Source organism: Scophthalmus maximus, chromosome 1, assembly GCF_022379125.1.
Source record: "Scophthalmus maximus strain ysfricsl-2021 chromosome 1, ASM2237912v1, whole genome shotgun sequence".
Classification (NCBI taxonomy): Eukaryota; Metazoa; Chordata; class Actinopteri; order Pleuronectiformes; family Scophthalmidae; genus Scophthalmus; species Scophthalmus maximus.
This window is the reverse complement of record NC_061515.1, coordinates 17,756,911-17,778,812: the sequence shown is the minus strand read 5'-3', so window position 1 is coordinate 17,778,812 and position 21,902 is coordinate 17,756,911. Positions and strand designations below refer to the sequence as shown.

Sequence of the window (21,902 nt, the reverse complement as noted above, 5' to 3'; positions counted from 1 at the left end):
TGAGAAAATGTGATGTGTTTTTGTTTAGAAATACAGAATAAAGAAATGTTTGAAAAAAATTGGATTGTTGAATATGAACATGTTTAAAAGTTCGAAAGTTTTTTAAAGTCCTTTTTTTTCCCTTCACACTTTTACTTGCCACCTAAAAGGGATTGGTATCTGTCTGTATGATCACTTGTGTTATCAAAGACCTTTGTGAACCTTTATGAACTATGGACTCATTAAAACTTGTTTGAATTGTCATGTGACCAACCCCTTGCACCTTAAAACAGAAAAACAGTTGTCCCACCAACACCCACGACTTCAATGGCAGAGCTGGACAAGAGGGAAAGAAATAGGAAATAACAATGTAATGTTTATTTAATGTGAGAATTTTAATTCAAATTCCTACTTTTTCTATGTTGTACTTTACAGAGCTTGAGTGTGAATACTGTCGAATTGTGCGATCAGATCTATTTCATTCTTCCTGATAGTCTAGCACCGTTTTCTGAAGTCATGAATTCAGCTCAGCAGCTGCTTCGGTCTCAGAGAAACTTGCTGCTGACATGGACGTCTGACGACCCGGCACCCTTGCTGCATTGGCTGCGTCACGCTGAGGTGCTTTCCTCTGAACAACACCAGTCTCTTGCTGGAGAGGTCCCCTTCCAACGCCGTGGTTGAGACTCTAGACATAGTATGTGCCTCTGAGGAGAACAGCCAAAAGTTCCTCCTGGTGCTGAGGAAGTTGAAGGATTATTACTGCACAGATCTGCAGGTCTGGGTAGAGAGACACTTCAGGGATGAGGACGACAGCAAGCCAGGGGCAAAAGTAGAAGGTGAGGTTGCTTTAATCTAAATGGTGGATTACTATTCATAAGTGTCTAAACAGGTACATTTAAAGATGTGAATAATATATATATATATATATATATATATATATATATATATATATATATATATATATATATACACACACATATATATATATAGTGTATATATATTAAACTTTACAGTGCAAAGTGAAAGACAAAAGGTGTTCAACTTTCCTGGCTGAGTATCAGAGGTGTGAGAAGATTATTAACAGGGTTCACTATAGTTCAATATATCCATATTGAGCAATAGATAAAGTGTCTTGTCAACTGCTGGATAAATTGGTGAAGAGATTCATAAGCCCTTCAGAATAACTGTGATGAATTTTAATTTAGTGACATCATCAGGTCACAGTGTTAAAAATGTTTTGTCTAAAACAGCCTCTAATACAGTGATATACAGCCTCATTGAGCTGCTGGTGTGAAAAATACTCATTTGATTTAAAATCAAATGTAGAGTACCTAAAAATTAAACATTAAATAACCATGTAGTACCATATACATCAAATGTGTTCTTATGTGGTATCCACAGATATAAAGCCAAGGGAAGAGCAAGCGAGTCACCCAGACTCCTGATGTTAAGGTTATGGATTTATTATTTTAATAAAAAATAGATTTTAGAATACTGTATACATACCATATCATTTTCTCATTCATGTTTTTTTTTTGATTGCTTTGATGGAACAATCGCACAATCTCTTCATTGTGCAGCCAACAAAGAAGGAGCTGGCAGGAGTGAACAGTCGGCCAACATCAAAGGTATGTCGTTGTAGGTGGCAGATAAGCCAAATGATGAACTGAATTTCATTTCAAATTCTTTGACAACATATTTTCATCTCTTTCTCTACGAACGTAGTTTCCATTTCTGCCCATAAAACAACTCTACTGAAACGCACAGCGCGGTTAAAGAGTTATTCAGAGGGTGAGAGCTTGGCATCAAACTCGGCTTCTCACATTGAGATCAACTACACTGAGCCGATGAGCTCGCATCTATGTCCATCAGGCCTTCCGGCACATCCAAATTTGCCATCTGCTGAGCCCCGAGGGAACATCAGGAAGGTCCCCGAAAAGGGTTAAAGTGAAGGGAATTGCTGGTATCGGAAAGAGCATAGCCGTACAGAGGCTAGTCTATGAGTGGGCGATTGGGAAGAGCATGTGTGAATTCACCTGTGTTTTTGACCTGCGCTTCAGAGAGCTCAATCTGATCGAGGCACCACTGAGCTTATTGGAGCTCCTTGGGGAACGGTTCCAGTACCTCAAGGGAGTTTTACCTGACCTTTTCACCTCACCAGGCTCTTTGCTCTTCATCTTGGATGGATTAGATGGGTTCAAATTCCCCTTGGACTGGAACAGTCCTGGTAAAAACATCGGAGTGGATTCGAAGGTGCCAATGTCAGAGATGATGGTGGCTCTGATCAAGGGAAGACCATCTACTGAAGCTCCAAAGCATTTCTTCCAGAGATGCTGTGTGGTGCTGGGCTTTGAGGAGGACCAGGTGAAGGAATATACAAGCAAGTTCTACATAGACATACAAGTTGCTGAGAAAGTCTACGATTACATCCTGAACAATGACAGCCTTTTCATGCTGTCATTCATCTCCCTGTATTGCTACATCATCTGTACCGCCATGGCCGAGTTTTTCTCCTCAGCGACTCAAGATGTTGTAGACTCAAGATCTCTGGAGCTGAACCCGCCCCGAACAGTCAGCAAGGTTTACTTTTGCTACCTGTTTACAGCAGTCAAGCACCATGCACTGTGGGGGAGTGCAGAGAGAAGCACGCCAAGGTCTGAGGTCCTCTCACTGGCCAAGCAACAACTGACGAACCTTGGTAAACTGGCTTATGAAGGCCTTCTTCAGAGGAAGATAATGTTCGATAGCGCGGATCTCGAGAACTCTGGTGTGATACCTAGTGATGTTCAGAGTACCTTTCTCTGTCACACCCTCCAGCCTCTCAAGGAGGAGACAGTGGATATGTTCTCTTTCTTCCACTTGACTGTTCAAGAACATCTGGCGGCCCTCTACTGCGCAATCCAATGTCCAGGAGGACATTATTATCTGGACTTCTAGTGCTTCGGGACACGTCCACCATCCTCCACCGCTGCGCGGCTAACAAACACAGACCTCAACATGGACAAGCTGGAGGGCCTCCAGATGTTCATACGCTTCTTCATGAGAATGCTGCAAGCACGACTGGTCGGTCAGTTGGATGGCCTTGTTGTTTCCCACATTGAGCAAGTGGATGACCTCCCCGCCGGACTAGGTGTGTGGTTCCAAGATCAGTTTAAGGACAGGAAGCTGGAAAACCAGACAACCCTGAATCTTCTGCACTGCTTGATGGAGTTTCACATGAAGGAAGCTGCCAGCATTGCAGCAAAGGAGATCAAAAAGCTGCACCTGTTTAAAATGAAGCTGAGCGTTGTCGACTGTGCAGCGATGCACTATGTGCTACAGTTCTCGCAACACAAGCAGCAGGAGCTCAACATGGGCTACTCCAACATCGGAAACAGAGGACTTAACAGACTGCGGCCAATCCTACATCGCTGTGAATCTTTCTAGTGAGTAGATTAGGTCATATTAAATTTTAAAATAGTTCAAAATTACAATTTTCAAAATTGGACATTGGAAACATTGAAAACAGTGTTTACTGCTGCCTAAAGTTTGGCCTGTGCATGTCAAGTTCCATTGGTGACCTTGTGAGCCTGCAGCCACAATCTACAACAACCCCAATGTTTTTTTTCTATTCTCCTACAGTTTGAGATACAACTGCCTTGACAGGCAAGCAGCAATTTAAGAATCTGAGATCCTGAGATCGAAGGAGTGCCAAGTGAGGAAGCTCTTGTAAGTCATTACAACTGTCATAAAACCACTTTGAAGAATATACATTAAGGGCTCAGAGATATGAGGGTGTAACTGTCAAAACGCTATTAGCCTGAATAATTCATGATGGAATTATTATGGTGTCATTATTAAAAACATCACCAACATTTGATCAAAGTTAGGTTCTTAGTCTTTGTTCCATTGTCAAACTCTTCCGCACTTACAGCATGTTGAATATTTAAGATGTACTTCATAGAAGGCAATTTAAAAAAAAATGTTTTTACAGTCCCACCAGTGGAATAATAATGGAAAAGAAAAACTTTTTTTAACATAATCTGGATCCAGATAAGTGGCAGTAAACACAGAAATGTATGTATATTAGTCCAACGCTAATATTCCTCTCCTGGTGTGTGCAGCATGTGTGGCAATGACCTGGGTCCAGAGGGGGTTTTGGAGCTGTGGAACGATCTGGAGCACAACACCACCGTGGAGGAACTCTATCTTGACATCACTGGCATCACAGAGAGAGGAACAGAAAGCATTGTCAACTGCCTCGGCAAAAACACCTCTCTGAAGAAACTGATGTAAGATTTAAAACACAGCTCTGCGTTCTCCATGTGTTTAATGTGTGTGAAAACACTGCCATCTAGTGTGATTTATGCTTAACAGGATGAAAAATAATGACTGACTTTTTTTCTTCTCCTTGATCAGCATTGTTGGGAATGACATCGGAGAGGTGGGGAGGGGAGGCTGAGGGAGCTGGGCCAAAGTCGACAGGGATTATTGCAAACTATGTGGATGACCCTGGATTACTTCAGGCCTACCTGGACTGGCCGACAGAGACCAGATGGACTTGGTGAAGAACGCAGATGCCCTCCAGTCGGTGTTGAGGGGTCTTCAGGTGGCAGGAGAGCAGGCAGAGGAGGGAGTGAACACAGATAGAACCAAGGTGCTCCAGAGAAAGATCGTGAAGCTGCTCAAGTCTTCTACGAGATGAAAATGACCACAAGATATTGCATATATTTTTGTGTGAGGCCTGCTGAAGTTTCAACTAACATTCTGACTTTGTCAGAAAAATGTGATTTGTATTAAACTTTATGTTCTTTTCGTGGCACCCCAGGCTGTTGATAATGACTCTCAAAAAAAACCCACATTCGATCATATTTTTTGTATGAATTTTCCGCTGTCTCAATGAAAATATTTGATTATTTGATGGTAAATCACAAATTTACCCAACCGTTGATGAACACTATAATTTGATACACATTTTTACTTCCAGATATCTAATAAGAATGTAAGTCATTGTAATTTCAATGGGAATCATGTAAAAAAAAAAAAAAGAAAAGACAGACAGACGATATTAAAGATGAATAAAACAACATTTTTAACCAGAGTTACGGTTTCATTCACTGGGCCTAGATCGATTGTCAGAAATTTGCAAACGTTGTCTGGACACTCACTCGTAATTTTTTATAATGTTTGACAGTTCTCCTAATTATACACTCTGCTGGCAGTTTATTAGGTACACCGAGCTAAAACGAACACAATCTAATAGAACAGCCCTGCAATTAATCCCACCTAAATAATGTTCCGTTGTTATTGAAACAGTTTTAGAGAGTTGTTGATGCAACTGCATGTTCGCTGTGGAGGATATAGTTCATTGTGCTGTTGAATTGTAATGCAATGTACAGGGAGGGGTTCATTTAGCATCCCTTCATTCATATAACTGGGGTGAAAAGCTGTCTGTTACGGTCGGGGTTTAAGCAGGACCCAAAATGCAGAGGTACATATTGAATATTTAATAATAAAAGAAAACAGACTAAACAAAAACAAAATGCAACTAAAGGTGTCCACAGGTGCAAGAACAGAAACAATCTCAGGTAGCAAAACACAAGAGCCAAAAACACAGATTGTGGGGGGGGGGGGGGGACAACAGGAACAACATCACAGGTACAAACCGGGGGAAATCACAGACCAACCAACACAGAGAAAGGGAAGCACATATGGCTGTGTCTGAAATCACCCCCTAACTACTATAAAGTGCACTATATAGTGACTTAGCCATTTTGTAGTGGTGTCCGAATTCTAAGTGAATTTTCATATACCCTATATAGTGCACTGATTGTATCCCAGAATGCATCGTGAAAAATAGTGGACATCCGACGGTCAATAACCGAGCAATATATACCATGTGTATATTATACCATTCAATCTCCGAAATTGTAGCTGGTGAGTGCACTATATAGCCCACAACAACGAATTCCCTTTATAGTGAGTAGGGGGTAGTGAATGAGTGGGTGATTTCGGACACAGCCAATAGACACAAGGTGGGCGGGGCAAATTGAACAGAGGTGAGACACATTAGGAACAGGTGCAGACAATCACAGGGGCAGGAGACAGGAAAAGCAAAGACACCAGAAACAAGACTGGGGAAAGGAAGTGAAGCAACACAAGGAAAGGGACTTCAAAATAAAACAGCAAACTCAAGAAAACACAAACACGGGATAACAAAGATAACTTAACACTAAGCACTACAACGGCACAAGAAATGGAAAAACAAATGAAAGTCCACTAGAACTAAAGTTCCTGGGGCCAGAATCATGACACTGTCTCTATAATGCAAAACAGCTTTTATATACCGTTACATTTAAATTGAACTGGCTATATATATATATATATATATATATATATATATATATATATATAGAGAGAGAGAGAGAGAGAGAGAGAGAGAGAGAGAGAGATACTGACAGATCTATAGATATAAAGTTTGTATTAAAAAATGTAACATCTTAGGTTGTGTGGTTTTTTGTATACTTTTTAAGACCTATTTCACAGGAGATATTTTCGTATGGCATTGCAGGAAATTGTGTCTGTACATTTCCATCCATCTCCAATTTGGTATTAAATATCACTTTCATGCATGTTAACCTTGCCACTGTGTTTTAGACATGTACTCCACATTTACTGCTGAGGTGGCCTCTCTGGAACTGGTGCCATGGATTGTTTAGTCTCTCCACATTGAGTGCATTTTCTTTCTTTTTTTACATATTTACTTAGATAGATAATTATTAGCTTGAGGGGGGCATGTGTTTTCCTGTTGCAGTGATAACTGTGTAAACAGTGCTGATAGTAAGGACACCAAAATTCAAGCTGTCATAAAGGAGAAGAACAAATGTACAGTGGGATAAAGTCCATCAGAGTATATGTTGTGTCCGTATCCTTTATTTACTTTTTGGTAAGATGCCATGGTGGACCTGAACTCAGAGAAGTCCTAAATAATTGTTGATGTGGAAAAATTGTTTGCTTATCATAAATGATGGTGTGGGCATAACTTTGAATAAGTGCAGAAGTATGACAGGACGAAATCCAAACCCTAATGATTATGTTTATATAGTGGAAGGAGGTCCTTTATTAGCACATACATGTTGAAATGCTGTTTTGCATTTTAGTTATTATTAACCAACTGGTGTTGTTCCTTGTTGCTCAGTATGAAACAGGTAGAGAAGAGTTTCACTCTGGGCTTGATGATTCTCTGTATGATTCTCTGTTTCCTGATTTACATCGGCTCATCTTTGAAATCACGAGTTGTAAATTGGTCGTCTTTGACGGAAGGCGCAGCACGGCAAACATCACAGAGGTTTCGTTGCAGTTTTTGAAAACTTCTACTGCTAGGTAAGTAGATACGTTATTAAAAGATTGTTCTCTTGAAATTCCACATGCTGTCTGGAATCTGGGAATGAGAGCTGACTATGGCTCATTTGGGTTTGAATTGCTCTGTAATTAGAGACACGAAAAAAAGTTAACTCATTCTCATACAAAGAAGAGGGAAATAAAAAATGTACTTCTTTAAAATCTGAAAAGATTAGTTGTATATTGACATACAGCAACCACATACTTGTGTTTGTGAAAAACCATGACTCTGTTGTAAAAATACATTTATTTGCACCAAAAGGCTTGTTTTGCTTTTTTCTGGTTTGCATGCTGGCCCTGGGTCAGTCTGCCTGTTTTGTCGCTGGACAGTTATATCTGCCATCAAAAAGTCCCTTTACAAATAGCCCTTTAACACCTTTCAGTTAATGTGGGATTGATGGACAGACCAATTAGGGCGGCTGTGGCTCAGGAAGTAGAGTCTTTCAGCCACCTACCCGAAGGTTGGCGGTTCGATCCCACCTCCCGCCAGTACACATGCCGTTGTGTCCTTGGGAAAGACACTTAACCCTAACTTGCCTCTGACGGCTCTTCCGACAGTGCATGAATGAGTATGAATGTGACAGAAAAATGCGTGGTAAATAGCAGCGCTGTATGAATGTGTGTGAATGGGTGAATGTGACTTTCCTGTAAAGTGCTTTGAGTGGTCTATATGACTAGAAAACCACTATATGCATTTTGGTAGCAGAGCTACATTTAGGTTTTTCCAAAGATATTTTCTCACTTCCTGCATACATTCATCATGCATTTACAGACATTAATTTATCAGGTCAGACACCACAGTTTGTCACAGGTACACAAACAATCTGTACATTTCAACAGTTGGTTGCCAACTGGCCCTTCTTCTTTTGGTTTAGGGCCATGGTGGACGCAACGGTGAAGAGTGACATCCTTCTCTCGGTTTACATCATTTCCTTCCTGATTGGCCTGCCAGCCAACCTCCTGGCTCTCTATGCCTTCAGTGTCAAGATCCGGTCCAAGCCCCACCCGATGGACATCCTGCTCCTCAACCTGACCATCTCTGACCTGCTCTTCCTGATGATCCTCCCTCTCAAGATGCATGAGGCGGCGTCAGGCATGGCATGGAACCTGCCCGACTTTCTGTGCTCCATCACCTCCTTCACCTTCTTCTCCACGATCTACACCAGCTCCCTGTTGCTGATGGCGGTCAGTGTGGTTCGCTACATCAGCGTCGCTTTCCCCATCACCTATCATAAGCTGCACAAGCCTGTGTACGCGGTGGTGGTCAGTGCTGTTGTTTGGCTGATCTCCGCAGGACACTGCAGTATCACTTTCATCACCCAGCACCACCCGTCGCTAGCCAGCAAAAACCCGGACGCCAACGTTTGCTACGAGAACTTCACGGAGAGGCAGCTGGAGATCCTCCTCCCAGTGCGCTTTGAGATTTTCTTCATGCTCTGCTTGGTACCTCTTCTAATCTCTATTTACTGCTACTTGCGCTGCATCTTGATCCTGTACAGCCGCCCCAGGATATCCCAGATGCAGAAGCAGAAGGCCATCGGGATGGCGCTGGGGACCCTAGCTGTGTTCTTCATTTGTGTGGTGCCGTACAATCTCTCTCATCTAGTGGGTTACTTTCAGGGTGCCAGCCCAAAATGGCGGTACTACACCTTGCTGTTTAGCACCTTCAACACCTGTATTGATCCGATCATCTTCTACTTTTCCTCCTCTGCCTTCCGCTGCGGGAGTGAAAAGTCAATTTTCAGGAAGTTTAGACCCAAGGTAGCAGGATCACAAAGGCCGGGCACAAGCACTGGCCAAGATTAAAACACACTTTTAATATGTACATATCCAGCGTCAATTTTATTATTGTACTGTTTATTATGAAAATCATATTTGAATATGCAGTACTGTACAGATAGCGTCAACAGCTGACCTGTGGCCATATTTAACATTTGTTAACATTATAGAGCGATGTGTGATATGACTGTGTTGCTTCCTACCCAAAACAATGTATACCATCTAAATACAAAACCCGAAGACATGTTTTATGCATATGCAAAATGCCGAATTTTATTTTATATTTTCGAGAAAGTTCTGAATTTTTGAATTGAAATTGACATCCTTCGCGTCCACGGACACAGCATTTCCTGGTTACTCTAACGTGGGCCGGCCACTCTTCTGCACTCATGCATTCTGTAGGCACACATGTAGAATATACCTGCAAGACAAAACAAAAGTCATAAAGTGATAGAGCATTAATTACCACTAAGGCTATTTATTTCTGATGCACAGCTGAAATGAGCAGTAGAAGATAGTGGAACAACAACAAAGTAATGGACAGAAAATTTGGTGCTATGTTTTTTTTTTAGTAACCTGGTAAATCTAAAGCTTAAGGATGTGTGAGTTTGAAAAATATACATATTGAAAATATATAGAGGGCTTTTTTTTAATGTGTGCAAATCTGGTGAGACTGCACTAACTCCTAACAGCAAGTTCAACAATTATTGTGAATAAAGTTTGAGGAAAATTAAACGATTGTGTAAGAGCAGTTTATTTGTGATTTTATCATTTGCCTGAGATGTTCCTCAGTTTTACAATAATATCCCGTAATATGGCTTAACGGCACTCCTTTATATCAACAAACCTGCAAAGAAGGTCATGAGCAGAGCCACCCAACCCAGTATGTAGGACCAAGAGAAGCGCCAGTCACCGAAACGCTTGCCCAGGAAGTTCACCGTCACCCCAGTGTAAATGGCCATTGCAAGCAGAACGAAGAGAGCTGGCATTGTGGCAGAGAGTGACGCATTAAAATTAGTATTTGTAATATGAAGTCATTTTCAGTTGAGGGTCACGTTGTGCAAGGACAGTTTCTATGGCAGGCCAAGTGGACTGTGCCTCACGGTTACTTGATAATCAAATTCCCCACATAATACACCCTTCATGGCCAATGTGATGTCGACAACAACATTTTATGGCATGGCATTTGGTTAATGACTCACTTGACACAAAGAACATTATCCCGGCGGCGAATGAGCGGTTGAACCTCTCAAAGGCGGAGAAGTGGGCAAAGGAGAGGATTCCTGCAATGATGCCGGCAAAGCATGACATGGCAGAGAGGATCATGAACGCACGAGTGGCATTCCAGTAGGCTGAGGAGGAGTGAGAAAGAAGAAAAAAAATACAATAAAGATACGCACAGGAAGACAAAGTGGAAATGATAAACCTTCCATGTGATATGAACATTTTCTCCCAAGTGCACCCACTCACACAAATGTTTCCTGGGAGTGAATCTATCTCCTGATATTTCTGCCGACCCCTTGAACATGATGGGCTACATTTTCATATTTCAGAAGAGCTTCCAATCAGATTCAACATGTACAGTATAATGCAGTGCCACAATGACCCACATCTGCACTCAGTCAGTAGGCATGTTCCCATCCCATAGAGCCTATATGACAGTATTGTACATGCTGAAATAGTTAAGGAGGAATTTAAATAATAAAAATAATAATAAAAAAAAGTAAAATAATAAGCTACTTGGTCAATTGGTCCACGCAGTGCTACCATAAGAAACACAGATGTTCAGAGACAAGATGGTTGAAAGGAAAATGCATAGTATTCTTTGATTCAGGTGGAAATTCTATACTGTTATTTATTTACTTATTGGAGTACAGTCCACACTTTGGTCCAGACACAAAAATCTCTGGAACTATAAAATCGATTGATAAATCTTCCGCAGAAATTCGTGGTTTACCAAATGATGATTCCTGATGACTTTGGTTATTCCATTCAGGAGGCTGACAAATTTTTGCTTTTGGGTGAAATGTCTCAACAACACTCGGATGAAGTGCCATGAAATTTGGTTCAGACATTCAAGAATTGTACAGGATCTTCTGACTTTTCATCTGGGACCATAATCGGATCAGATCTGTCAATTTCTTAGTTTTTTTGGAACGAATACCTGCAAATCTAAAAACATCTCCATCCCTACATCCCGTTTGTGCTAATGAGTAAACTAGGTTGATGAACATGGTAAACATTTACTTCGCCATCCCCCACATTATATTTAGATCATGTCAGCGTGTAGATGTTAGCATATGGCATAAAGCATAATAATAATAATTATAACAATAGTAATAAATTGCATTAATAGAGCACTTTTCATCACCAAAAGCAATCTCAAAGTGCTGAAATATGATATTGGTGTGACTGTATCTCCTCCTGATCCTGCGAGAGTCACCTGGAAAACTATTGTTACGCCTAAAACGTGAAGTCGTGGTGGTACGAGAAAGGTGTTTGACCACTTACCAATGCTGTCCGTCTGCATGTAGCACTTGCCAGACATGCAGTACCTCCACAGGCCCTGATGGGCAAAGCTGCCAGACAGACGGTACTGCATCCAGTAGTCCGTGGCCGTGGAGACCACCAACAAGATGTTCCCCACGATGGCACAAAACAGGCCCCCTCCCATGAAGCTGTACATCATGAGTGACACTATGACTGCGGCAACGGCTTGGTGCACTGTGCGAAAAGGAAATAAGTTGGGAACTTGATGAAGTTGCGTGGGGGGGGGGGGACAACCTTTCTAAGAATGCGTTTTGTGGCCTTGGGTTCAATGTTTATTCTGTAGGAAAATGATCACAGAATGGTTTGTTGCAAAGACAGGAAAGGCCTGAAATATCAAGAAGCTGCCAGGTTCAGTCTGCTGTCACATTAGGGCGTATCTTAAAGCTAGAGTTAGGTCAATAAGTATCTATATCTCATTCATTCTTACTACCTGTTTAAATTTCATCAACAGGGCCGGGTTGTAAACCAGCATTCTTTTATGACACACATACCATCTTTACTATTTGACCAATTGGAAACAGTGTTGAATCTTTACATTTTTACACCTAAATTTCCTCAAAGACTGAAGTCGCTTTCTTCCTGTAGACCATTTGTGAGTGTGCAAAGAATAACATCAGCTAGATGTCATAAGAATACTGGGCCTGCACCATTGGACTCAGAGAAACATTTGCACTTCCTCATTCTGTCTGAAGCTGGTTTTATCTTTAGGCTTGTTTCACAGAAGACACTTTGACGTGTCAGTCTTGTTTTCATACTCACTACTGCAAATTTCCTGGGCCAAATTAGAAAGTATCATAAACTCAAACACAACTAACTGTGCAGTGAGAGACGCTTACAGCTGATGCACATGAATCTTTGTGCTTAGTATTCAACAGTTTTAAAATGAGAAGGACGGACATCAGCTTAAATGAAACAAAGAAGGGAATTTCTTGGGAAGTTTAGTCCAACTCCTTAAAAATAAGCAAAATCATGTTCCCCTGTGTAGCTTCTGAGTATGACAACAACAACAACAACAACAACAGCAAAGTGATGTAAACAACAGCAAAAGAAATCAGGAAGCAGCTAAATCTTGAATCCTCAAGTTTGCAGTGAAATCTTGAGAAATGTGTGATTCAGTCAAACCAATTTGTGGTCAATACTGAAAATAAAGAATTTGAAAACAACAACAACAACACAGTTAGAAAAAAAACATGTTCACATTTAATGTACATGATTTGAGCTAAAAATCCTGAAAAGCTGTGATTATCACATCCTGAAGACCCTCATGGCCTCCGTGACGCATACACCCACTGGTTGGCACGCTCTGATGCGCACTGTTCTTTGTTATTTTCATTCCCTGTTCTTATCATCTATGTGGCATCAGCCATTAACAAACAGACCCATGACATCACCTTACCTGAATTCCTCAGGATATGTCAATCCCCTTAAGTGTCAGCCTTTCCTCAGGGAAAGAGTGAGAGAGAGAGAGTGCTAGCCAGGAGTGAGCGAAATTTCAAAGAGGAAGCCCAAGGCTGAATTCCAAAAAGTTATCCTCTCCACTTTTCTGTTGATGGAGGCAAAATCCTTTAAAACAATCGGCACAGAACAAATGCACTTGAGCTGGTGGGCCAGAGGCCACGTGACTCTTTCACACTGGACGACATGGGAGTATTTCGGGGGGTCAGGGGTAAGGGGAGGGGTGATGCCGGTGCTGGGGGATGGGCGAGGTTCTGGGATACGAGGCTGTGGCGGCGCGGCCCTCGTCTGTTGTTCTGTTGGGCGTTCTGGAACTTAGGATGTGCAAAGGCTTGCAGTACTGCTCGGGTCAATGGAAAATGCCGAAGTGCACACTTTCATTCAGGGTGGCTGGGGTGTGGTCACAGGGACACGCACGCACGCACGCACACACAAACACACACACACACACACGCACGCACGCACACACAAACACACACACACACACACGCTTGCAACAGACACATGACCAAAGAGCCGCTTATTCAAATGAAACGCTGTGTTCAAAGAGTGTTATAGATTACAGCATCAATATGTAATGATATTGTGGAAAACATTGCACCAATCCTGCATATTGAAATTTGACACCTAAAGTATTTAAAATATTTTGTAATATATAATATTGGTACCTGTTGAATCTAAAAGAATATAAAACGGCTCAGCCATAATATTTAGTTTTGATTGACACTGTCTTTTATTGGGGTAGTGCAGTAGTTTTTAACTGAATTGCACCAATCTGAACAAGTGGACCTAATAAAGTGGCAAGGCAATGAATCTATTTGGGTTTGCACCATGTCAAAATAGTTACAGCCGCCACATTGGATGGCTTATTCAAGAAAAAAGAGGGAAGTAATATCTGCACAGGTGATTACATCTTAGGTTCTCTGTGTTCATATTCAGGGAACTCTGCAGCAGCAATTCCATCTTATGTAATTAACCTTACTTAAGTTATGAGATTTATTTCATATTCCAATTAACAAACTGTCTTAAATATAACGATCACTGAACATAAACACAGAAAAAAGCTAAAATGATTATTTCCATTGTGGATGCAGGGAATTAATATTCTTTCAATATTTTGTCGTGGACAAAATCAATACTGTACACAGCTACTGATGTGTTTAGTTTGTTTTAACACTAAACTGTTATTATTGTTATTAGTTAGCTTTTCAGTGTCATTACTTCATCATTGTGATCAACATTGCCCTTTACAACAGCGCTCTTAAGAGGTAAAACCACATTTACTACAGCTGAGCTCAAAGGTAGTTTTTTGTATTTTTTTTCTGACATCTAAAATCCGAATACAAACGAGATAAAACAAAGTACTAGCACCAAATTAGATCAATTTCTTTCATGGAGTACAGACAATTCACCTGGCACAAACTAAAAAATGCACAGACTAAAATATTAGACTACACAATATGTTGACCTCAATGGTGTGATAATGGTGAGGTGTTTAAACGCATCGCTGGCCTCGAAATTAAAGTTTGAAAAAGGCATTTCCATGGTTAATAAAAAAAAAATTATAACACATTGTGTTAAGCACTTTACATTAAAAAACTAATCTCCAAGTGCTACAAGGTAAACATCGGTATAAAAAGACATAAAGCTTACATAAAAAGCCAACAGATAAAAGGCTATTATTAATAATGGTTATAAGTGATTCTGAAGAGTGGTTTTCAAAAGTTACACTAAGTATTTTCAGTGCTGTCCAGATGTTGGCATCAGGGTGAGAATCTTATTGCAGACAGAAAGAGAGAGAGAGAGAGAGATGGTTACAATAGTGTCTAAGTTAAAAATAAATGTTTTTTTAAATCAAGCTGTAGGTACTTTATGACCTTTACTGACCTACGACCATGTAGGACGTGCAACAACCAGAAAGGACCGAAGATGGGGCTCTTTCCATGATGAGAGCTGATAATTGATGTGCTGTTGGTTACATGGGCTGGAAGGATGAATCTCGTGAAGTTGGAAAAGATCACTCATGTTAAATCATTAAGCTTGTTGTGACTTGGGACCATATAAATGCATTGTTTACACATTCAGCCCGTTTCCTCAGGGATGTGACACACGACGGGAGACATTTTGGTAAATGTCAGTACGATTTACAAAGAAACTGAGAAACCGATGATGGAATTTCAGGACTACGATAAGTCTAACTGTTGACATTATTAGCCCACAATAACCCTATTTTTTGGTGGCGGCGGCAGCAGCAGCAAACATTACTTTAAATTCTTGTTGTCTATATCTGTATAACCCTGGTTGTAAAATATTTAGTCTTTTGAGTGACAGCAGGCTTCAATCCAGGACATGGCTATTAATCCTGATTTATATTCTATGAATCAGATTTAACCTGGAGGCTACTTTTCAATTAGTTATGTGTTAGAATAATTTTTAAAAAATGGTAAAAGCCGCAGCTGCTCAACTAAGGTAGAACCGAACGGAGTCAGTGCAGACCACAGTCAACAGCACCATCTGCTGCAAAGATATGAAACATCAGCTGAACATCAGACTTTTAAGCATCACAGAAAAACAACAGTTTTAAAAGGAAGAAACCTGTGAGACTTCTAGATTTAAAGATGTTATTAATGATAGCATTAGCAATGATAGCAGCACAACTTATTAATACCCCAATGATTAAAATTGTACTTGTGTACCTATACTATATAAACATAAGATTACTAAGGAATTTTGGTCAATATTGTTTTTTCCACGTGTGGTCAAACCAGGACCCTCACTTCATTTGACACATGCCCCAAAAAAACAGTTTTATATAGTCCTGGAGCCAGTTAAGAATTATCACAGCATGAAAATGATGTAAGACTATAATACATTGAATCCCGCATATATAACAGAAAAAAACAGGACCTTCTCAAAGTCATCCACTATAACTTTTTTTAAACTGTGTGTGTATACATATATACACACACACACACAAATGCAATTTCATAAAACATTTAAAATATCACAAATGTGGACACTAGCTGATAAAACGGACAAATGGCCAAAACAAATTAGATTTTCTGTTTTAAACCTTAAGAAATAAAAAATACAGATATTTGGTACAAAACATTCCCTGTTTTTGTTCCCCATTCCATAATTCACTAGTGTTGACAGATTTTCAGAATATGTAACTGATTTATTAAAATATAAAACAGACAATTTAAGTAAATATTATAATTGCATTATAAATCAATTGTTAATCTAATCAGAAATTAAAATGACAATGTTAATGTTAAATTTGTGTTTTAAATTAAAAATTCATAATTTAAAAAATAAAAAATAATAAAATTAAAAGGAGGGTGACTGTGGTGGACTAAATAGATTTACAGAGATAACTTGAAAACTTTATTATCAATAAATATGGCTACAAAACCGGAAATTTAAAACAGTTTGACATTATTCCATGTTTTAGTTAAAATAACGACACAAATATAAAAAATATCATAGATTTAAAATTAAAAGTAAAATGCCGTACAAAATCAATATACACAAATCCTGTTTGTTCAGACAGTTGTGGCGACTCTGACAGGCGGTGGAGGGACGAATGTGGGGAGAGCCACGGATCTTTCAGAGGGATTCTGAAAGAAAACAGACAAAGGCCAAATCATTTAGAGTACATCCAAAAAAAAGAGAACTGATATTCCACTTATGATTTAGTAGAAAAGAAGAAAGTACCAGCTGTAACCGGTTGTAATCGGGAGGAGACTTCAGCCCTCCTGTCAGCAGGTTATGAGGCGTCGTTTCTGATTGGGTTGTTATTGCCTGTCAAGAGGATAATTCACTGTAGAACGTGCTAATGAATGACAACATACAGTACCTGACAATCCTATATAACACCCCCCATCATCTATTGATATTGAAGCTACTCAGGTAAACTCCTTAAGATTAATTATGTGAAATAATACGTGAGAGTTTCCAACCTTCTCAACAGCTCGGGACACTGGATATCTTGCCTGTCGACCTGCAAAACACCGAAGTGGAGTCAAAATTATTCATCGCAGAAAGTAAAGAGAATACGCCACCGTGCGTAAAGACTTCACATTTGGTTCTAAGCGTGAGTCGCCTACTTTTGTTCTTGTTGCAGTAGATGCACAGGTAGATGAGGCCACCCAGCAGGAGCAGGAAGAGGAGGCTGCAGGGGATTCCAGCTGCAATGCCAGTTATGGCAGGACCACTCAGACCTTCACCTACAGCATCAACGACACAGACGGTAACCAATGATTTCACAAGCGTTGTATCGTCCCTCACGCTGTGGTAAAAAAATGGAGTCGGTCTGAAGATTTGCCATACCCGGGCCAATTCTATGGACCTCAGACGGCTCTCCGTCAGTCAGACGAGCTTTGGGGACGACTCGGAAGCGGTACGTCAAGTCGGGATCGAGGAGAAAGACGTCTGCACTCCGAGCAGAGCCAGGTTTCTGCTGGACGGTGCGATATTCGTTCGACGTGGCTCTGGTTTGGGTGCTATTACGAATTTCTGGTACGAGGTCTGGTCCTTTCATTTGGACGTCAAACCCTTTCCAAAAAGCAAAAGCAATTCTGTTTATCAGGATGCTAGCATCAAAATTGAGCTGCCACCAAATCAGATACAGTAGGACATGTTGCTGTCATCTCATGTACATACTAACTGACAGAGAAGGGGACACAACATAAACTGACATTTGCTTTTCACAGTACTTTAGTTCTTGGAAGCAAAGCGCAGCTCAGCTGGTGGTGTCACAACACAATATTGACACCCCTATGTTCGAGGTAAGGTTTCTGTTTTCAACACCCTGTTGGAAGCAGATTCGCTGACGTGTTCAAATTCTAAATGAGAAGGGCGTGTTTTGTCCCTGTGAAGAGAAATCCCCCTTTGTCTTTGCAGATCTGCTTTTCTAAGTCAGTTACTGCTTTACCTGTAACGATAGAGGTAGACGGGACCTCCCAGGTCAACGTGATGATGGTTCCATCTTGATTAGGGAACAAACTGGAACGTGACACCGACGGTCCTGGAGAAAGAGGGATTGTGAACAAGGGGGGAGATCAGGAGGAGGACAGGAGAGGGGGGTGAGGGTGGACAAGACTGGAGAGCTTTGTTTAAAGGGAAAGAGCAATCCCAGGCATTACTTGGCTCCCGGTCTAAGAGTCCATTGTGTCTTTTGACTCTGGTAATGCTAGCAGTAGTAGTGGTACTGCAAATAAGAAGCCGGGGGAACAAAGAATTGGAGACGACACAAACAACCACTCTACTGTACGGCAGTGGTGGAAGATCTAACCACATGAGCATCAACACAACAACATAAAATTATGCTGTCACAATAAATACCTTTCAATATTTCATATTAGATAAGAACATTTATATAAAAATAACTCATCTGGAAAAAGGTCTGCAACTAAAAACAATTAAAGAGGATTTCATTATGTATTATTTACTACATTTCTAAATAAATTCAAAGTTTGGTCTACAAAATGTCTAGTGAAAATGTCTAGTATATATATATAAACACAATGGTATTAACAGCAGTATCTGGTATATATCCAAAATAATAGCAGGAATTCTATACCTCGTAACTGTATTTCCAGTCTCTGGCTGCCCAGTGGGTTGCGGCAGGTGCAGGTGTATTTTTGCTGGAGAAAGTTGCTGACGTTGTAACCGTGGATCTTGAGGTGTGTGGTGTCATTGCTGATCTGGTAAGTTGTCCCGTTGGTGACGGCCTCGCTGCCTTTGGACCATGACACCACAGCCTGAGGCGCGGCCTCGCTGACACAGTGGATGGCGACCACTATTTTGCCCTCGGAGTTAACTGTGGTTCTCACAGCTGGGAGGAACTCCGCTGGACTACCTGGGGGAGATGAGGCTTTGCATAAGTTTCAGTTTGTTTCTTTTAAATCACTTGCAAATCCTCGTCTGATAACCCGATAAAACATCTGAAACTTACTTGCAGTAATATTGCACTGATTCTGTTCAACTGGGTGGACGGCCATGCATTTGACAGTTTTCCCGTTGAAGGTATCTGAGGCGGGGACAGTCATACTGAAGTTCCCTGCTCCGCTGCTGGTGCTGCTCAGTGCCGGGAAAGACAGCTGGGCCAGTGGGGTTCCCCCCAGCCACTGACAGTGATACTGCAGGTCGGCGTTCACATTCACCGACTGCACTGAGCATGTCGGGTTTCCTGACGGCCTCTCTGTTCCAAGAGAGAAGTTATTCAAGTTTAGGTCCATATTTACATATATTATTCAGACAAACATGAAAATGTTGACAATAAAGGTCTGTATAAGTGTAAAGATAGATTTTGTAATCTTAAAGATTTTATGAAAAAGTTGAGATATTGAATCTTAAAACTTCCTTGTGTAAACAAATCATGTTTTTCTCCCAAGAAAGAATCATTTAGGAAAAATTCCTGCAATACGGAGAGGTGCAGAATGCTGAATCTCATCACATACGTACACTGAAGAGATAAAATTTGTGCTTTTCACATACCATAAACACTTAAAGTCATGCTCCGTTGGAGCTGCTCTTTTGTCAGCTCATTGATTAACTTGCACGTATAAACACCTCCTTGACTGACGTGTACATTTGTTCGATTCAGGACTCCTTCGCGGGAATCTGAAAGGGTCTGACCACCAAAGATCCACTCAGCAGTCGGCTGTGGGATTCCCTCCGCCCGGCAGAAGAGGCTCAGGGAGTCCCCCGATACATAGAAAGGCAGAGGAGGACGGGCCTCTACTATGGGCTCCTCTGGTCCATCTGAAGAAGACCACAAAGAATAGAGAGGAGATGTATAAGACAATAAAAAACAGGATTCAACACAGACAGAAATTCAGAAAGACAAGGATAAAGAATAAGTAAATAATAACATCAATCAAAGTCATTAGTCTTACACAGCACAGTGACATTGATGCGAGTCGACGCGCGGCTGAAGGGGTTTGTCAGTATCACCGTGTACCATCCTGTGTCACCTCGCTTCGGGTTGAGGATCACCAGGCTACTCTGCTCCACCGAGTAGTGCGAGCTGGTTTTTATCTCGCCTTCATTGAAGAGCCACGTCTGTTGCTCAACCACCCCTTGCGACATGGCATATCGCAGGGTGAACCGGTCGCTTCCCTCTTTGGCGAAAGGCGGCAGCATGCTCAGCTCCACGTCCTGGAAGATGTCTGTGAGAGAAGAGGTGAAGTGATGGTGGAAACGGTAGGATGAAGCTCTTAGGTCACAATGATTATTACACGTATTTTCCTTTCAAATGCACCGCCACAATATCTTATCAAGATGGCAACTCTTTGATCTAAGAGCTTTGTGCCTGAAAAATGTCCACAGTATATTTTTACTTGTCATTACCAAAGCTGCCTATTAGCAGCAACAGAGAGAAGGAGTGTTGGTTGAGCACATGGGGTCTAAACCTTGATACCCAAAATATAAACCAATCATGTACTCACCAAATACTTTCAGGGTGAAAGCTGTCTGGGCTTCGCCCAGGCCAGACTTTGTCATTTTAACGGTGTAGTTACTGGTGTAGCCCAACGGCACGCTGACAAAGGTGAGGGATCCGTCCGCCTCGACGCTCAGCACCTCCCTGTTGTCCTCGGCCACGTCCGGGGCGGCACTGGAGCCGACGGCCCACGTGAGGACAGGTAAACCTCCCTTGAACCAGGTGACCACCGGATCAGGGGCCCCACTGAAGGACACAGCCAGAGTCACGTTGCTGCCAGCTCTCGCATTCACCACGGTGGGACCAGAAGGGAAAACCAGCAGTTCGCTGTATGCACCTGTCAGCACGGAGACAAAGTCACAAGTTTGGAGAGGAAATATTCAATCATTCATTCTTTCTTTCTTTGAGTGCGATTCAATTCAATTTTATTCGTATAGCGCAGAATCACAACATACATTGTCTGAAGGCACTTTACATAGTAAGGTCAATATAACAATATAACATGGAAAACCCAACAAATCCCACAATGAGCAAGCACTTGCTCATGGATGGCCTGAGAGCCACAGGCAGGGGTGTAGCACCAAATTCTGGGCCCCTGCAGCCTCTGTGCCCTCGGAGTATTTTTTTGAAATTCATAGTTCAGTCTGTCAAGTGTCAGCCAATGTATTCAGCCACTTTTTAATTCATGTTATGACACTAATTACTTACAAAACACAAATTACTAACAAGAATATATATATATATATTTAAAAAAATATATAATGACTGTGGTTCAAAAAAACAACAACTGAAAACTGAAACCGGGATATTTAGATTTGAATTTTACCTTGAAAAGAAAAGCTCAGTGAAACGACGAGGAAAACTGCGCCCAACCTCGCAGATTCATCCGGCAGCATCATTTCCCGTCGAGTAGCTCACAAAATTCAGAAACCCTCTACAGTAGACCCATGTAACCGAGTAAAGTCAGCTGATTTTGTCATTTATTTTTCAAGCACAACAACGAACCGCTGTGGAAGAAAAATGTCCTTGGCGTCGCGGGCCGCGCTGATTGAACCACCTGTGTGTGTGTCTGCGCGCGCGCGCTCTCGAGGCAGGAGCTGTCAGCAGCAGGGCACGCCAACATCGCTCACCTGTGCGGAATCGAAGCCTTGATTGTGAACGTGAGACCACGCCCCCAACGTATTTACACACAACAGTACTGTCTGTGTCTCTGTCCGCTCTTCAAGGAAGTCGACGTTGTTCCAATGGACGACGTACATCTGGGTTGAATAGATGTTCACATTTCACAGCTCCGTTGTTTTCCTGATCATTT

General features: G+C 41.4%; 4 protein-coding genes across 7 annotated transcripts; 2 read left to right on the top strand and 2 right to left on the bottom strand.

Moving 5' to 3' along the window:
• The first annotated feature begins 271 nt into the window (after positions 1–271).
• Positions 272–5,033, top strand: LOC118311909 (NACHT, LRR and PYD domains-containing protein 12-like). Of its 4 annotated transcripts, none has more exons than XM_047336396.1 (8): positions 272–349; positions 474–815; positions 1,381–1,431; positions 1,560–1,607; positions 1,705–3,404; positions 3,601–3,687; positions 4,083–4,250; positions 4,378–5,033. In XM_047336396.1, exon 5 carries the CDS (start codon positions 2,002–2,004, stop codon positions 2,914–2,916), a length of 915 nt encoding a protein of 304 aa, XP_047192352.1. In that variant the 5' UTR covers positions 272–349; positions 474–815; positions 1,381–1,431; positions 1,560–1,607; positions 1,705–2,001; the 3' UTR covers positions 2,917–3,404; positions 3,601–3,687; positions 4,083–4,250; positions 4,378–5,033. The 4 variants fall into 4 exon arrangements, 3 of the variants coding, with proteins under 3 accessions (XP_047192352.1, XP_047192353.1, XP_047192350.1); XM_047336397.1 differs by having other exon boundaries at positions 275–365; XR_007031924.1 differs by having other exon boundaries at positions 278–815; positions 2,141–3,404.
• A 2,117-nt stretch (positions 5,034–7,150) lies between these two features.
• On the top strand, positions 7,151–9,234 carry si:ch211-231m23.4 (free fatty acid receptor 2). Its single transcript, XM_035644405.2, has 2 exons — positions 7,151–7,341; positions 8,235–9,234. Exon 2 carries the CDS (start codon positions 8,239–8,241, stop codon positions 9,163–9,165), a length of 927 nt encoding a protein of 308 aa, XP_035500298.1. The 5' UTR covers positions 7,151–7,341; positions 8,235–8,238; the 3' UTR covers positions 9,166–9,234.
• A 191-nt stretch (positions 9,235–9,425) lies between these two features.
• Positions 9,426–13,297, bottom strand: lim2.5 (lens intrinsic membrane protein 2.5). Its single transcript, XM_035644426.2, has 5 exons — positions 13,085–13,297; positions 11,650–11,862; positions 10,341–10,490; positions 9,986–10,120; positions 9,426–9,559 (listed from the first exon to the last, which is right to left on the bottom strand). The coding sequence occupies exons 2-5, from the start codon at positions 11,825–11,827 to the stop codon at positions 9,498–9,500; spliced, it is 525 nt and encodes a 174-aa protein (XP_035500319.1). The 5' UTR covers positions 11,828–11,862; positions 13,085–13,297; the 3' UTR covers positions 9,426–9,497.
• Positions 13,298–15,757: 2,460 nt separating this feature from the next.
• On the bottom strand, positions 15,758–21,731 carry vsig10l (V-set and immunoglobulin domain containing 10 like). The gene is made up of 12 exons (XM_035643195.2): positions 21,417–21,731; positions 20,598–20,927; positions 20,046–20,318; positions 19,645–19,911; positions 19,103–19,348; positions 18,728–19,006; positions 18,080–18,172; positions 17,476–17,700; positions 17,253–17,372; positions 17,106–17,146; positions 16,861–16,947; positions 15,758–16,763 (listed from the first exon to the last, which is right to left on the bottom strand). Exons 1-12 carry the CDS (start codon positions 21,487–21,489, stop codon positions 16,689–16,691), a joined length of 2,109 nt encoding a protein of 702 aa, XP_035499088.2. The 5' UTR covers positions 21,490–21,731; the 3' UTR covers positions 15,758–16,688.
• Between the last annotated feature and the right edge of the window lie 171 nt (positions 21,732–21,902).